The sequence below is a fragment of the Lynx rufus genome, unplaced genomic scaffold (assembly GCF_022079265.1).
Source record: "Lynx rufus isolate CCGP_SWC_20201006 ecotype Redwood Valley unplaced genomic scaffold, mLynRuf1.p SCAF_2, whole genome shotgun sequence".
Classification (NCBI taxonomy): Eukaryota; Metazoa; Chordata; class Mammalia; order Carnivora; family Felidae; genus Lynx; species Lynx rufus.
This window is the reverse complement of record NW_025814834.1, coordinates 82,987,612-83,006,422: the sequence shown is the minus strand read 5'-3', so window position 1 is coordinate 83,006,422 and position 18,811 is coordinate 82,987,612. Positions and strand designations below refer to the sequence as shown.

The 18,811-nt window shown below is 33.7% G+C and overlaps 1 protein-coding gene across 10 annotated transcripts in view; it reads right to left on the bottom strand.

Annotated features, from left to right (window-relative positions):
• The window catches only part of ORC4 (origin recognition complex subunit 4), an 81,108-nt gene that overhangs the window by 38,477 nt on the left and 23,820 nt on the right, over positions 1–18,811 (bottom strand). For 5 of the 10 annotated variants that reach the window (XM_047083967.1, XM_047083968.1, XM_047083970.1 and 2 more), the window contains 3 exons: positions 6,290–6,363; positions 3,652–3,728; positions 2,973–3,063 (listed from right to left, as the gene is read on the bottom strand). The exons of 2 other annotated variants lie outside the window; for them this stretch is intronic. In XM_047083967.1, the coding sequence (XP_046939923.1) occupies positions 2,973–3,063; positions 3,652–3,728; positions 6,290–6,346 (225 nt within the window). In that variant the 5' untranslated portion in view covers positions 6,347–6,363. The remainder of the gene's footprint in view (positions 1–2,972; positions 3,064–3,651; positions 3,729–6,289; positions 6,364–18,811) is intronic. 3 more of the 10 variants (XM_047083973.1, XM_047083974.1, XM_047083975.1) reach the window with 1 other exon arrangement.

The following is an 18,811-nucleotide window of genomic DNA, read 5'->3' as shown; positions in this document are numbered from 1 at the left end:
GATGATGTGTTTTCCAAGGATAACAGAACAATGAAAACAGAAAAAAAAAATTAACCTTTACTGAAAAAAGATCTAAATTCATATTAAGGGAGTTTATACAGTATCAGTTTTTATGACCTATGCTTATAGTCTGAAATTTTTACACTGCTAAGATAAAGAAATTCTACAACTATCAAGTCAGGGAAAAATCACACACAAAACAAGTTACCCATGGTGAACATCACAGACATTCACCAAATACTTCTAGCAACCCTTCTAGGCATCTAGGAGAAATCCACTTCTTCGCTCTCTTGAAATTAGGTATGAGCATGTGACACTCTGGCCAGGCAACTGTGAGGAGATGCAGTCTGTATCACCTCTGGGTAGGAACTGTAACAAGAATATGTGTCTGTGTTTCATCATTCTCCCTTTTCCTACATCAGCGCTTGCACTTTTATGTTTTGGAGGTGTTGCTTTCCTTAAACCTCATGAACCAACTTCTGCTAACTTCAAACTTTTCTTCTGCAGCTTCCTCACCTCTCTCAGCCTTTGAACAACTGAACAGAATTAGGGCCTTGTTCTGGATTAGGCTTTGGCTTAAGGGAATGTGTAGGCCACTAAAACTTTCTCCATATCAGCAATAGGGCTATTTCACTTTCTCACTACTGGTGTGTTTACTGGAGTAGCACTTTTAATTTCCTTCAAGAACTTTTCCTTTGTATTCACTGCTTGACTAGTGTAAGAGGCCTAGCCTAGCTTTCAGCTTATCTTGGTTCTGACATGCCTGCTTCACTAAATTCAATCATTTCTACCTTTTGATTTAAAGTGTTTTGATTTAAAATGTGTGACTCTCCCCTTCACTTAAACACCTAGAGGCCACTGTAGTGTTACTAATTGCCTAATGTCAATATTGTTGTATCTTAGGGAATAGGAAGGCCCAAGGAGAGGGACAGAGATGGGGGAGTGGCCGCTGGGTGGAGCAGTCAGAACAAACACATCAATCCATTAAGTTTGCCATCTTATATGCACATGGTTCCTGAAACCTCAAAACAATTATAATAGTAACATCAAAAATCACTGTTTACACATCACCATGACACATATGATAATGAATATGTTTGAAATATTTTGAGAATTACCAAGATGGGACAGAGACACAAAATGACCACATGCTGTTGGAAAAACGGCACCTACATACTTGCTCAACAAAGGGTTGCCAAAAATCTTCAATTTGTAAAATACACGGTATATGCAAAGTGCAGCAGAGCAAAGTAAAATGAGGTATGCCTGTACAAACCAATAAAAATAGGATATTTTTTCCTCTTCCCTTTTCTTCTGGACTACAGACAAATGTTACTTTTTGCTGATGCATAATAATCTATCATATGGAGGGATGAACCAGCATTTATTAACTGGTATTCTCTTGATGGGCATTTATGTTGTTTCTGATCTTTCACTATCAATAAATGTTGTTGCAATGAGTAAGTGTATATACATCATTTAAAAAGTACAAATTCCTAGAATGCTGCTGAGTCAAAGGGCATATGAATTCGTAATGTGGTTAGATACTGTCTTTTATTCTAGTTATGTAAATTTATACTACCAGTAGGAACATGTGTCTATTTTACAGGTTTTGTCATCCTGGTAGACAAAAGTGCTAATGCTTTAAATTTGTTACTTATAAGTAAGATTGAAGATGCTTATAAGTTTAAGACAGATTTGTATTTAATTTTCTGTGACCTTTCTGTGCATATCCTTTGCTCAGTGTTTCTATTGTTAATATTATTGTTAAGAATTTAAAATATTCTAATAGCTCAAAGGCATACCAATCATATGGCTCTCTTGTTAAAACTATCCCAACAGCACTGAAGTCAAACACAAAGGAAAATCATAATAAAGAAAGCAAGAATAAAAAAATAGTGGTTATATAAAATGAGCATAAGGACTGAATCAAATACAGTATAGTCAAAATGAAAAAATTATTCTAAATATAATTGTAATATAATAAATGTGAAAAAGTATTCCAAGATTAAAAAAGAAAAGAAATTACCTAGATCTGTATTCCCAACTTATATACTTCAAATACTGGAAATGGGTGAGAAGAGTAAAATACTAAAGTCCTTATTTCCTCACCTTACCTAATGTACAGTCAATATTTATTGGTTATAAAATAAGCAATATTACTTATAATTTAACAATTATAATTAACTTATAATTTACATAATTTTACTTAATACATAATTTTACTTCAACACATAAAAATAACTATGTTAGTGAAAAATCTAAATTCATTGCATGGAATATAGCAGAAAAGAAATTTTACGCAGCCCAAGTACTGAAAGTTAATAGTAATATATTCAACGTAACAGCTATAATTTGTCTCATATATTGAAAAGAATGTGAAAAGACAAAATCAGAGGAAAAAGCAAGAGTATGCTTTTGAGGTAACTAAGCGAAATATGATAGAGGGAAAGTAGACAAGAATTCTAGAAGATGGGAGTATAATGAAAAAATTACTTGAGTTAGGATTAAACAGTAAATAATCAAATAGTAGGGAGAAAAGAATGCATGGTATGATAGTTACCCAATTTATAAACAGAATCAATGCCTACCTTACAGGGTTACTATAAAACTGATAATAGATAAAAAGCACAAGTTAAGGTACAGAACATAGATAAAAAGCATAAGAAACATGCTCAATAAATGCTAATTTGCTGTTTCTACTGGCAATCACTAATTCTTCAAGGACAAAAGACAATGGGAAAACATCAAATGAAAATTTGTCACTGAGGAGGAAAGTAAGGTAAAAAGGATATGCTCAATTCAAATATACCACCCTAAGTTTTAAGGCTTTGTAGGTCTTCTATTATTTAAAGAAAAAAACAAAAGAAAAATTAACAAAATAATGAAAATAAAAGATATTTCTGGTATTGGCTAGAAGAATCATCACATGTCTACAGAAGCAAGGAAATACCAGAAATCAATAGTTTTACCGTGGTCTTTCCTGATCCTCGGGGCCCAATAATGAGAACAGAGTTACTTTCTCCATGGATAGCAGTTCTTTTTAGCAGCTCAATTAAGTGTCTGAAATGACATAAATAGCTAACATTTAAAAAGGAAGCTAGAATAACTTGCTAGATAATACTTTTTAAAAGCTGAATATGAATATGCACAGAAAATAGGCATTCCCTTTTTCTCTCCCACTTGGCACTTGACTTATGCTGTATATAGTCCTACACAGAAAAACACAGGAAGAGATAGTAAGTCCATATGAATCTCTAGAAACTTCAAGATGAAACCAAGTTAAGTTTGAAATATCTTGGCTTTATGATGATATGGGACAAGGGACAACAGTGGCAATTCTTGGAACCTTTCACTCCACAGCTGGCACTCGAGAATCAGGTACAAGACCCTCAGAATTTGTCTCCATAATACCAGATGACAGAAACAACAAAAGATTCAAAGTTAAGGAGCTTTCCTGTTATGAAAACATTTATATCTGCTCTTGCTTTATAATATTCAGTGCTTCTGTATAAAAGCAAAATTTTTTATCTCTATAAAAATGTTAGCCATATTCAAGATAAAATCCATGTAAGGTAACATAAAATCTATGTAGGTTTTTGAAAAACCTAAAGGGCATCTTTAAGTAGAAAAAGGGATAGCTAAACTTACTTGTATTGTACTTGTACTCCAAATAAGTTACTATGTGGGCTTTGATGACAAAATCTTTCCCGTAAAACTCTTTGTACCTGATTTAAAGAAGTGAGTAAATACAAATGAAAATGTTATTCATGAAATCAAAATGACTGAGAATACACATTTATAGCAGTCAGAATTAGGTATTAATCAATTTATTTAACCCTCCATAAATAGCTTGTGTTCAAGAGTTCTGGTACCATTTTCATGAGTTGTAAAATTAGTGGGTTTTTTTTCTTTTTCTTTTTATTATCGCAAGTCCCAGAAGAAAGATGAGAATTTACTTGTGAAATCCAACAAGAGAATTACTTTAGCCACATCAGCAATTGGAGGGCTGTTTTACTGCATGTGAATGAATGATTGCTTCACTTTGTACATAACATATCAGCCAAGGAACAAAGACACAAAAGAATCGAATAACGTAATGTCATCTAATAATGCTCATGAACCACACCTCAATCTCTAGAGACCAAACACATCTAAACTGGCTTAGTTCAAGCCCTATCCATCTACATCTATCATGACAGTCAGGATTTGAGAAAATAAAGTTTAAAAGTCTATATACTTATTGAGGACCTATTAGATTCAGAACATACTACTACTAAAGGAGCATGACCCATGCCTAAAGAAACACTGCAAATAAATTGGGAAGAAATGACATATTGAAAAAAGTAGTAATTCAGCATATAAGGAAATGCTCAATTACATGGAAGAAATTGTGTTCATCTACACCTATAAAATGAAGAATCATTGGAATGAATTAAGAAAAAAAATCTTGTAAGGACCTAAATTTTGAGTTTGCCTTAGAAAAAAGGGCTTAGACTGGGTTTTAAAAAATTATGTCAGACAATCTAGCATAATTTTTAAAAATGTAGACCATTAAAGGCATTCCGTTTCTGAATCTGCTGCTACTACAGAGGTCTTTCAGGGACAAAAGTCTTAAGAGGCTATTTCAGATTTGGTCCCATCATCAGAAGAAAGAAGCTTCCAAGATTATTTGCTTCTCCCACACTGACAACATTGGACCGATCCTTTATGTACCAAAAAGATAAATCTGAGTCCTGTTTACATGTACCAGAGGCTAAGCAAAGCAAATTATTCAGTAGAGATAAAATAATCCATATTATCATTGTATAAGAAGGGGAAAGAATAAGGAGTGATGCCAGAAGTCAACTACATGGATTTTAAAGTTAGCCTTTTCTAAATGTTAATTTTTTTAATATACAAAATTGAAACAATGAAACAGTTTTCTGGCAGGCCTGTTCTCAAGATTAAATAAGGCAGTCATCTGTAACATAACACAGGTATTGTATAGGTAACAGCTGATACCTATAAAACACTTAAATGAGCATCTACAGAGACTCAACTAAACATAATGCTTATTTCTCTACTTACGTAAGATCATTAGAAATCAAAAGATAAACCTCACTTTTTTTTTCTTTCTCAAACTTCATTAAAGTCTAATAGAAAGGCAAGAACTATGTATAACATCTAAGGGGTAAAGTGAAGTGAAGCTGTAGTGAACAGTGAAAGGTTCAAAAATCTCAAGTGATCTGAGATGAAGGTTAAATAGGTGTATACATGTACAGAAACTGAACTGCATGTAGATTTGTGCACTTTACTAGGATATGTAAATTATACTTCAGCTAAAAACTTTCTTTGAAACAGAGTTAAACATTTTCCTTCCAAAAAGAAAGTAAGGTCTTATATGAAGGGATGCCAATAACTTACATTTAGTTTTTATTAGAAAAACACACAGATCTGGTCAAGCCAGATAAATAGAAATACCAGAGCAGTTATTATACCCACTCCCTACTATATTTCTTAAGGGAGACACACATACATGTATACTCACCATTGGAATACAGTATGCACTTAATATTAAATTTTCATGATAAAAACACCCAACATACCAGGAAAAAAGACAGCATCCTCAATCTGATTAAGGGCACCTACAAAAACTATAGCTAACATCATATCAATTGTGAAAGACTGAATGTATTTCCCAAATATAAAAAATGAAACAAGAATGTTCTTTTCACTTTTACTCAATATTGCACTGAAAGTTCTAGTTGGGGCTATTAGACAATAAAAAAAAATTAAAGTCAACCAGACTGAAAAGGAAGAAGTAAAACTATATTTGCAGATGACATGATCTTATATATTAAAAAACTAAAGAATACACTAAAAACTATTAGAACTAATAAGTCTGGCAAGGCTACAGGAAACAAGAGTAATATACAAAAAATCAATTTCACTTAGATACACTAACAATGAACAAGTAAAAAAAATTAAGAAAAAAACTCCCATTTATAACAGCATCACAAGAAGTAAAAGAGGAATAAATTTAACAAAGAAGTACAAAACTCTGAAGATTACATTAAAGTAGATGGAAATTGTAAGACATTTGGGAAGGCAGAAGTCAAGTTAGCACTCCAACTATCCAAAGACTTACAAAGAATAAATAAATGTAGTGTAAGACATTCTACCCTTTTGAATGGAAAGGGAGTTATGTTCTCCCTTCACGTTAAAGGGAGAATTCCAGTTAAGAAGATGACAATTCTCTGATCAGTGTTGCATGTTAAGAGACCTTAGGATTAATGAAAATACTAACCTGTGAAAGGAGCTCTGCATGTATTAAGTTGTTACTCTTTGATTTACGACTGCTCATTTCAACAAACTGAAATCCTTAAAAAAAAATAAATTAGCATGAATACAAAACATTACTGGCTTGAAAAGATTATTTAAGAATTTACTATCATAGAATCAAAATAAACACAAGTTTTAAAACATGAAAACATGAAAATGTCCAATTTCTCAAACTTCAAAAAATTTGGGCTAAACCTAGTGTGATAATCATTTCACAGTATATGTAAATCAAACCATCATGCTATACACTTCAAACTCATACCTTAATGTATGTCAATTTTTTCTTTCTTACAGACAACTACTCCATTTCTCTTCAATCTATTCACATCCCTTCCTTAACTTTTTTTTTTTTTAATTATGCGCTTCCTTCATACAGAATGTTTCCCTCCCCATCCATCCCACAGGATCATCACATTCCACAAAACCTTTGCTTTCTTGCTCCATTCACCAACCATACACAATTATTAGAGAGTAGGTAAAATGCATCTTCTCTGAACATCCATAATTGCCTGTACTTCTCTTTACCCATAATCAAATTACATTAAAAAAGATTTCCACTTAATTGCCAGTATCCCCAAACTGAGTATATTTCAAAATTAGATGCATTTTAGCATAATGTCCAAATAAAGTTGGGAATGATAGCAGGAATGAAAAATATATATACTATTAAGAAAAAGATAACTTTTGTAAAATTCTTCTTTAGGGCAACATATTCACAGATAAATACTTTTGGTTAAAAGATCTAATTTTCTTCACATTGACTTCCAATAGCAATCCTTTACTAGTCTGGTAATAAGAACTTAAGCAGTGTTTACTTATATACCAGGAACTGTTATAAGTGCTTCGTATATACCTCATTTAATAACTCATTAACTCATATTTTTAATTTCACATACTGACAATTAGATGCCAACTCCTGGAATGCTGTTTTATGCTTCCCTGGAAATGCTAACAGGGTAACATCTGAGAAAGGCTATGACAGATAAATAGCAAGAAAATCTGTCTTCCTTTTATTGTATAAGCTATGTAGCCAGGGCCTAAACTCTGGCTTCTGGTGCCAAGCTCCCAAACTGGAAACTCAAAAACAGAGTCATCAACTGCTGTCTTAACCTTTAAGAATATTTTTTCTTAGGAGAAAATTAGTCTTCTCAGCTGCCCCTAGAAGGCACCTAATCCCTAAAAGGCACCTTCTATCAGCCTAATGTCCATGCAAGGCACCTTGTTTGAGCACCTTTACATTAATTATTTTTACTTGATTCTACTTACTTTATTATTTTTTCCCTTAAATCAGAGTTGTATGTGGGGTTTAGAAAACCCTTTCAGCAAAATGAAATGACAGCCTCACTGTGGTTTAAGATACTCTTGACTATGAAAAAGATCTGTAAGTCAACATCTGAACTCACAAAAAAACATGAAATAATTGCCTACTAGAAAATGAGGACTGAATTTTTAAAAAGTGGGGGAGAGCTTTTACAATATGCTTTTGTTTTTAGGGCTATAATAGCTATTTCAAACTATCACTGAATTAAAAAATATTTTCCCCATTTCATGGATTAAGAAAACAATGCTCATGAAAGCTAAGTAAAATGTCTGAGGTCATAGGAAGGTGTCTAATCTGCTTCCTTGCATCAAATATAATTCAAGTAAACCATTAAAAGCATGCATTTGTCTTCTTTTGGGGATCATTCACGAAAGAAACACACACAGTACTTCAGTGCCTACCTTGCTGTAAATTAAATCTTAGTCAAAAGATTAATTTTAATACATTTTGCCCCTCCAAATAATAGTCAAATCTGCACTCCATAACAAAGAATATTTTAAAAAACAATTCTAATTTAATAGACAAAAAACAAGCTTTAGAGCATGACAGAAAATATTTGTAATCCACATATTTGACAAAGGACCAATATATAAAGCATCTTCAAATTCAACAAAAAAGAAACAATCCAATTAGAAAAATCTGCAAAAGACATAAACAGACATTCCACTGAAGAGGATAGAGGGATGGCAAATAAACAAGTGAAAGATGTTTACCATTATTAGCCATTTGGAAAATGCAAATTAAAACCATAATGAAATATCAATACATATCTGTTAGAACAGCTAAAATAAAAAAGTGAGGTAACACCAAATGCTGGTAAGGATGCAGAGAAACTGGATTCTTCACATAACTATTGGTGAGAATGCAAACTGGTTACAGCCACTCTGCAAAGTTTCTTGCTGGCAGTTTCTTAAAAACCTAAATATATTCTTACCATGCAACACAGCAAGCAACTGTACTCTTGGGTATTTATCCCAGAGAAATGAAAACTTATGTTCAACCTAAAGCCTTGTAATATGAATGCTCATTACAAATTTACTCATAATAACCCTCAAACTGGCAACAATACAGATGTTCTCCAATGAGTCAACAGAATTTAACAAACTCAAACATCCATCCATATAAGGGAATATACTTGAGCAAAAAAAAGAGGAGTAACTACTGATACATGCAACAACATACATGGATCTCAACAGTATTTATTACCCATAGTAAAAAAAAAAAAAAGCCAACCTCAAAAGAAAATTACATATTTTCTGATTCCACTTAAACAACATTCTTGAAACAATGTGAATAATAATTTGTACTAAAAACTTCTACAGTAATTGTAGTCACCCAAGCTTACATTTGGTACTAAAATGATTAATAGCCATGTATAGATATTTAGTTCCTCTTACACTTTGTCTAGTCCTACTATTTCGGAATAGTAAATAAAATAAAGCACAGAGGGAAGTGGAAGGAGTCCCAAGATCCACTGGTACAACTGAAATGACAAGAGATTAAGAACAGAGTGGTAGTGGCTAAGAGACAGAGTCAAGGTTGCAGGGGTGAGTATAACTACAAAAGGGTTGCATGGAGAGTTACTCTGTAATGGTGGAACAGTTGTGTATCTTTATTGAGGTGGTGGTCACACAAATCTATACATGGATGGGATCAAATCACAGAGAATTATACAGACATACAAAAATCAGTGCAAGTAAAATCTGCTTAAAAACCAAATAAGACCCATAGTCCAGTTAACAATATTAGAGCAATATTAATTTCCTGATTTTGATATTGTATTATAGTTATACGAGAGTTATACGTATAACTCTATATATAGAGTTACATGAGAGGTCACCCTTAACAGAAGCTGGATGAAACTGGTTTACAGGACTCTAAGTACTACTTTTGCAACTTCTGTGAGTCTATAATAATTTCAAAATAAAAATTTAAGAAAAAGACAATTCTAATTTTAAAGTTTTTTTCCCCTAACTGCTTAATGACAAAAAATGAAATGAGTAATAGTGGTACAAATCTTGATTATCTGAAAATTGATTATTAGAGTAAGCTTGGTTGAATTTCTCTTCAAATTATACCAGTGCATCCAGGGACTACTTCCACTTCCTACTTTGCTTTCTATAATATGATTTTATTTGCTATTCTAAAATAGTAGGACTAGACAAAGGGTAAGAAGAGCTGAATGTCTATGCATGACTATTACTCATATTGGTGGAACCTAGGTGACTCTAATTATTTAATTGTAGGAATTTTGGTACAACCTACTATTACTTACTGACACTATTTCAAGGAGCAGTGAAATGGGTAATTCCAAGGAATGGCTTACTCTCATATTATTTCTTTAGCTTCCAGTGGACCTTCCTCTCAAATTATGTTCTGCTAGAGTGAACGCACCAGTTTTCAATCTCAGATGCTGGAGTAACAATTGGCCTATTACACTGCCTAAAGAATTTCAACCCAATCCACTTCTGTCACTAGCTGCTTCGATCCCATTTTACATCAACATCATTTCTAGACCAGAAATCTATAGCAACTTTTTTACCGGTCTCCAACTCTTATACTCATTAGTGATACCACTTTCACATAAAAACCCCTCAGTTCCCCCCAAGCCCCCAAATTCTGAATTCCAAATTCTCTAACACCATTTAAAAGGAAGGGTCTGGGAGCACCTGAGTGGCTCAGTCAGTTAAGTGTCTGACTTCAGCTCAGATCATGATCTTGTGGTTCACGAGTTCAAGCCCTGCGTTGGACTCTGTGCTGACAGCTTGGAGCCTGGACCCTGCTTCAGGTTACGTGTCTCCCTCTCTCTGCCACTCCCCTCCTTGTGCTCTCTCTCTCTCTTTCTCAAAAATAAATAAAAACATTTAAACAAAATTTAAAATAAAAGTTAAAAAAAAAAATAAAAGGAATGGAGTGCCTGGATGGCTCAGTCAGTTAAGCATCTGACTTTTGCTCAGGTCATGATCCTGGGGTCCATGGGTTCGAGCCCCACGTGGCTCAGACAGCTCAGAGCCTAGAGCTTGCTTCAGATTCTGTGTCTCCCTCTCTCTCTCTCTCTCTGCGCCCCTCCCCCACTCATGCTCTGTCTCTCTCCATCTTTCAAAAATGAATAAACGTTAAAAATAAATAAATAAATAAATAAATAAATAAATAAATAAATGCTCTGAATGACTAGCTTCTCAGTTTAACTTACTAGCTCCTTCTATTAATATTCTGTCTGAACATTCAACAATTCTTGTGTCCTGCTTCATACCAACCTCTGGAATACGTTCCTGTGATACCCCTATATACTCCTACTCTGGGTAAAGTCTGAGGGGATGTGTCTGTCAAATGCTTTCAGGATATATGCTATCTTCTCCTTTCATAAAACTTAATCATCACACAGTGTGATATAACTAACTCTGTGCTTACTTATATGTTTGCTCCACTGGGTCACAGTCTCCTTAAAAGAAGGGCTCAGAAATTATGCCTATCATTGTATCCAAACCAACCAGTACAATGTTGGCATACAACTGGTTTTCAAGAAAAGTATTTGATAAATGAATACATGCTAGGTAGTGGAGGATGTCCACAGGTAAACTAGCTGCCAAAAAAGAAGCCAAAGCCAGGTGAAATCAACTTCTTAGCTAAGTTTCAGATTTTTTAGCAATTACATGCCATGACTCTAAAAAAAACTGCCAAGTATAAAAGAATAATAAATTATAAAAGTACAGAATGACTTATTCTCTAATTCAAGTAAAATATATGCAGTATATCTCATGGTAGTGTCACAGCAATGGAATTTCAAAATGGTTAAAATATAGTTAAATTATTTATGAAATTCATTTAACAGAGAACTTACAAGATTAACAAAAGATAAAGTACATGAAAATTTTTTAAGAAATAATTTTTAAATCAAGTTGCAAAGCATATAAAGCTGTATGTCTGGTGATTCAAAAGAAGCTAATGTCAATTATTGTTAGACAAAGACATCAGGAATTTTTATCTTTTTATAAGTGACTGACAGCTTGCTAGTAACATTAAAAAAATTAGCAAAATATTCTTTCTGGAATTAGGGTTGTATATTTTAAATTTTATTTACTGCCTTCAATTAAACCTTGAGGTTTAGGAGGAATATTTATTCCAAATGAAGATTAAAATTACTAGTCAATAGCTACACTTTTCCTTTTCTAATTTGTAATTTTGCCATGATTTGGAATATTCTCCTTACTCATTTCAAACTTGAAAATGCTAGATGCATTTTAGCATGTCTGAAAAATTTGGCAATACTTTAAACCTTTTACTGAATATATGAAAAGATTTCCATTTTTGAAATTAAACCAGAAAAAAGTAAAGGTATAAGAAGTGAATATGAAGATACCAGAATTTTTCTAGAAATTTTTAGTTTTTCTTAGAAAGTCACAAGTGATGAAACTAAATATATATATATATATGTATATATATATATATATATATACACACACACACACATATATTTAAGAACATTATTCAAATTAGAACTGTGAATAAGGAGAAGTAAATGGTAAAGACCATTTATATCAAATTTAAGATAAATGCAAATTCAGAAAGAGCCAAGGAAAAGGAGAACTAGAGAAATGAAATTGGTAGCAATATTGTGTCCTTAAAGAGCTTTGTTACTAGCAGGGCCTAGATTTGGGTTCTTGTTCTGTGGTGTCACTTTTGCAAATTAACTTTCCTAAGTCCTAGTTTTCTCCTCTGCAAAATTGAGATAAAACTATAATCTAACTCACTGGGTATTGTGGGGGTTAAATTAAATGGTTTACTTGATATGCCATGCTGTCAAATCCCATGCACAGTGAACACAGTACCCTTTCTAAATTATCACATTACATTAGAGAAGAACCAAAATGAGGATGAGAGGGGTGCAGAAGCACATCATCTTGTTCTAAACAATTTCTGTGACAGTACTTCTTTGACAATGCAATAAATGTCAAGTGCAACTTCAACTAAGGTACCTCAGAACTATGAGAGCATACTTCAATGGTATACATTCACTGACTTTTGCTCAATACAAAATAATACAGTTTTAAATACTGGTATAATAAAAAGAAATTATGGGCAGATCAGTCTATAGTTACATGGATCCCAAAGACCTCAAATCACTAATTGTAAGAAGCTATTCAACACCTGGAAGAGATGATTGCTGGGCAGCATCCCCAGAGTTTCAGATTTAATAGGTCTGGGGTAGTGGTTGAGAATTTGCATTTCTGTTAAGTTCCCAGATGATGCTCCTCTTGCTAGTCCCCAAACCATATTTTGTGTACTACTGAGAAAATTGACTTGATTACTTTGCATTCCACATCAGACCTGGTAAAACTGATGAGACCACAGAAGGTAAAGAAATCCATGGGTATAGAAAACATCTCTTCAAACCAAGCTAAGCCTAAAGGTAAACAGTATCTAAGGATCACACTTAAATAGTTATCTAAGGGTTATCAAAACAGGAGAATTTGGAATAGGAAAGACACCAGGAAGCCAAGGGACTTTTATCACGGTAAATAAACAAATAAGCTAGAAAGCTTCCTATTAGATAGAAAAATAGACCACTGAACATAAACCACAAGTAGAATAAGAAAGTGAGAAGAGTTTTTCTTTCCTCTAGTTACTGAAAAGTAACAAAGGTTTTGTCCTATCATCTGATAATTCAGAGAGACTTTGAGAGATTCTTTTGGTTGCCTGGATGTTTTACATTTACATGTTGTCCCTTGATTTAAAAGAAACCCAAAAATCTTTCCTGCAAAGAATTTTAAAATTGTTTTGATATATATGCTTTAACAGCATAGAAGACAATGTTTTTACAAAGTTTTTGATTCGTCAAGATTTGTTGGGAAAAATTAAAATCCCTAAGCTAAAAAAAATTAAAAGTAAAAATTAGTGTCTAAAAAATACTTTGGAAAATAGTTATTAACCTAGTACCAGTCTCAGACTGGTATCAAACAACATGAAAAGCACTTAATATGAAAAGAACAATAAGATGTGCTTGATTCAGAAGGTAGGACAAACATTTGCTCTGATGAAGCCAGCTAAATAATGGTGCTAACTGAAGATTACAGTCTCACAGTTCCAATGACAAGATGAGAAAAGCACTAATGGTGTGGCACTGTTAGGCTGTGTCAGTTACTATGATGCCAAGTGGGTGGTCAATGGCAAAGAACAAGTAGTATTCAGGTAGACATGAGCAAAATGGATGAATGGTCATTAAAAAAAAAAAAAAAAAAATCCAAGGGCAATAGATCTGAATCTTTAGGGGTAGAATCTGCCCCTCCCCCCTTTTAGTGCCATAAATTATTATTGTGATATATAGCGTTGGAAAAAAACTGGAATAGTGTCACAGAACATGCCTGTAGAATTGCTGGTAAATGACAAAGGGGTTGTTTTTATAAAACCTGAGCAACTTAGGTCTGTGTTAATTTGTCCACTTCCCTAGACACTGATCTCTTGAGCAGTTAAGTGTACCATATGAGATTGTTATCAGAGGAATTTACTGCCAATATCCACAGAAGGAAGGTACTTTTTTGCCCAAGGCCACCTGCTTCAAACACTGTTGAGGATGTGATGACCTCACAGCCTAAAAAATGCAGAGAAGCCACCAGATACCCTGTGAAGAGCAGTAAAGCAGAAAAAAAAAATTTTTTTAAACAAAAACCACACTTTTTCTTCCTATTTACTTCATGTTTCCATGCATTGGTCTTGGTGAATAGATATTTAACTTAATTAATTACCTGCCCTTATTTAATGTACATGTTTATGCGAGAGTTAAAAGTTGATTCTTAATTATATAACCTTTTCTCTATATATATTACCACCAGACCAAAGGGTTCAGAATACAAATGAGGCAATGACTTTTTAAAAAAAAAAAAAACCTTCACACTTGAAGATACTAAAAACTCTTAACCAGATAACTAAAAATAAACAATGTCATTTTACCCATGCATAAATGTGCACATATGAAGCTACTCAAGCCAGAATATTCATTCACGCAACAGCCAAATAAAGCATACCATTCACGGAATACACACACACACACACACACACACACACACACACACACAGATATAATTTGTTTTTCATTAACGGTCTTCTAGATGTTCTTAACATGTTCAGAGCTAAGCACTAAACTTGAAAGGCTTCCTGGCTATGCTACCCAAGATTTTACTTTCACTAGAAGCTAGCTGTCAATAGAGAAAAAGCTAAAGCCACACAGAACAGGCATCTTTAAAGTATCTGAATGTCGGGGTGCCTGGGTGGCTCAGTCCGTTAAGCATCCAGCTTCAGCTCAGATCATTATCTCTCAATTTGTGAGTTCAAGCCACATGTCGGGCTCTGTGCTGAAAGCTGAGAGTCTGGAGCCTGCTTCAGATCTGTCTCCATCTCTCTCTGCACCTCCCCTGCTCACGCTCGCTCTCTCAAAAATAAACATTAAAAAAATAAATAAGTAATAAAAAAATAAAATGTCTGAATGTTAATCATTCTTCTCACCTAATTATACTGTTAACATTCCTCAGGATCATGTAGTATAGTGGAATCAAACTAAAGGGTAGTTAGATCATAGCCAATTCATCTATGATGGGATTCTGCTCTTTATTATTTCTTATATCCCTGTGCACCCAGCGAGGTACCTTTAATGTGGTATGTACAATGAAATGCAGTAGGTCCAGTAAAAGCATTCTTCTCACAAAACAAGAGTACAAGCTCACAAATTATCACACTTTTTTATTTTAAAAAGGCAAAGGAAAATCAGCTGGCATTAATGAAGTTTTGGACCCAAGGGTAACCTTAAACTATAATGAGAAACATACACAAAGAATCAATCATTTGCTTTACTCTATGGTAGTTTCCCAAATATCATTAATTGCCTGGGAAAATTCTTCTAAAACATGATTTGCATGTCTTGGTCATAAATCTGGGTCTACAGAATGTTCTCTGATGAACTTTGCTCTACTACCAGGTCTAGGACTCACTGCTCTACACTATTGGCTCAAATAAGTGAATTGCAATGTAGCTCTGACTTCTCTCTTAGGTCATTCTACTCAGTTCTGACATACACATAAAGGTGGATACATATAGAGGGTGGAAAGCTTCTCACCACACCAATTCCAGAGCACTTCTAAATTGTAAATCAGAAAAGTACTGACCACTGAAATTTGTTCCTATGTTGACAAATGACCAAAATGACAGGAATTATAAAATTATGTCACATGAAGCTGCCTGCTCAGAGTAGCCTATCTACATTTTCCATGGTCCCTACAACTCACACTAATTGAAGAAGAAATGTTAAAAGGTGAAACACTAAAATATATTCCTTGATGGATACTTAGCAAAACTATATGTGGAATTTTAGACTTTTAAAGAGATGTTAAACAAAGCAGGATGACTACATTAATTTAAGATACAATCATGTGTATATTCAGCTTCCACTTACCAACTGAGGTGGCTTATTTATCACAGTAATTACCCATTTCTATTCTTTCCAAAAACTACATGTTGACTAATTCCTAAAAATTATGAAACATGTCCTTTACTGCTCCTGAGATTTCAATGGGCACTTATAGCTCTTCTTTATCATAATGCCTTCCTCAGCTCCAACCTTCACTCAGAGCCTCTATACATCATTGTCTCTACATCATATATTTTAAATTAACTCTGGCCAACAATAAAACATAAAAGCGATTATTGTGAAAATCTCTTAACTTGTAAAAACATAACAAGAAAAGAAATAAATGACAGTAATAACGTATTCCCAAATAGAGCTCAATATTCAGCAAGATGTCAGGTTGTTTTCCCAGCCTAGAGATGGCAAACATAAATCTACCAGGTAGGCACAGCCAACTTAATGTCTTCATCTTAGTTTGGTTCTAATCATTGTCTTTGAGACTAACAGAATAAGAAATGATTCAGGGAAAACCAACTTGGATAAACTCCTGGGGAAGTCCTTTTAAGTCAGATTTTTTTTTTAATTGAACTACAGATGGCACATAATGTTACATTAGCTCCAAGTAGAGAACATAGTGATTCAAGAAGTCTTTACATTATGCTTTGCTCACTGCAAGTGTAGCTACCATCTGTCACCATACAACAATATTGCAATACCACTGACTATATTCTAAATGCTGTACCTTTCACCTCCATGAGGAAATGCTGTACCTTTCCTATACATTCCATAATTGGAAGCCTATACCCCCTACTCCCCTTCACCCATTTTGCACATCCCCCCCCCCCCAGTCCCTTCCCCTCTGACAACCATCACTTTATTTTCTGTATTTCTTGGTCTGTTTCTATCTTGTAGTTGTTTATTCACTTGTTTTGGTTTTTATATTCTACATATAAGTGAAATCATAAGGGATGTCTTTCTCTTAGCATAATTTCACTTAGCATAATACCCTCTAGGTCCATCTATGTTGTTGCAAATAACAAGATCTCATTCTTTTTTATGCCTGAGTAATATTTCACCAATTCAAACAAAAAAATCAGATTTTTTTAAGTTTAGTAAATTGACCAAATATCTCCCAGCTTGCTGATTAGTAACAGGATATAATATCTGTATTATAAGATAAAACCAAATTGTAACTGGTAATATCTAAAAGAACTTCAAGTTATCAAATCTTACAAAGGCACAGATTATGACACTTGCTTTGATAACCACCAGCTATAGCTGAGAATAAGCTGCTCAATAAATTACTGAATTGATTTAATAAATATTTCAAAGTAAAAAACATTGTTTCACCAAAATAATACTGTTGCTTTAAGTCACTAAGTCCTTTTATGCCACAGATTTTAGGTACTCAACTTGTCAGCTGTGTAAATTAGATATAAATTTTTTGGTAGTATTATTACATGGTGATTAACATTTCCCGACTAATTTGACTCAAGACATAAATAAGATGGCTATACAACATATTTGTGTGTCTATGTATATATATATATATATATATATATATATATACACATATGTGTATATATATATATGTGTATATATATATATGTATGTATGTATAAATGATTATGGTTTCAGTTTCAGACACTGCTTAAAGGAATATTTTCACCCCATTAAATAGAAATTGTTACCTGGAATGACATTACAAACAAAATAGAAGATAAATGCAATCTAAAAAAAAAAGATTAAATATTTATTTAAATAAATAAATGTATAACTGCCTCCCTGTATTATAATGAGAAAACCAAGTAGCACCAAGCTAATAACAAAGATTCTCAATGAATTCAATTTAACAAATATTTAGTGAATGGGTACTTATTACAAGGCCCTATGAGAAGCACTATGGGAAAGATAAAATATTAAAGTTGGTCTCTATCCTCAAAAAGCTTAAAGTCTGACTGAAATAAGATACATGAATATAAAAGTAGAAAAAGCAGTGAAAGTACAAAACAAGGAATAAACTCATGGATTTAGTAATGAAAGGGGTCTTAAAGAACATACAGTCCACTTTTTATTAAGAGTAGAAATTGGGCAGAGAGATTTTTTTTAAAGTTTATTTATTTGAGAGAGAGCGAGCGAGAGAGGGAGTGAGCACTGGTGCGTAAACACACATGAGTGGGGGAGGGGCAGAGAAAGAGGGAGACACAGAAGCTGAAGCAGGCTCCAGGCTCTGAGTTGTCAGCACAGAGCCTGATGTGGGGCTCGAACCCACAAACCATGAGATCATGACCTGAGCCAAAGTCGATGCTTAACAGATTGAGCCACTCAGGTACCCCTACAACTTAGGTTTTTAATAAATATCTGTATTTTTAAGATAAAAAAACTTAACATTAGAAAGTAATACTTATTTATCACAGAAACTTTGGAAAGCCAATAAGGAGCCATGTGGATAAGGATCATTGAGCAAAATGAAATCAGAGAATACTTGTCCTTGCAATATCTAATAACGAAGAAATGTCCTGGGGGATGATGGGAAAATGGATTATGGAACCTAGGAAGCACCAGGAATCCTTCTCCACACCTAGAAAGCAACTGTACAGGGAAGAATCCAATATAAGTATTTTGGAACTCTAGAGTCTATTTACGGTTTTTAATAATCAGAGGAAGACTTGCAAAGCAAATTGCCAATAATTTTGGTTAATTTCAGCTCTTTGCTCAGTAGCAGCTATCTATCCCCCACTACTGAGCCCAATGGTAGGCAACTATGAACC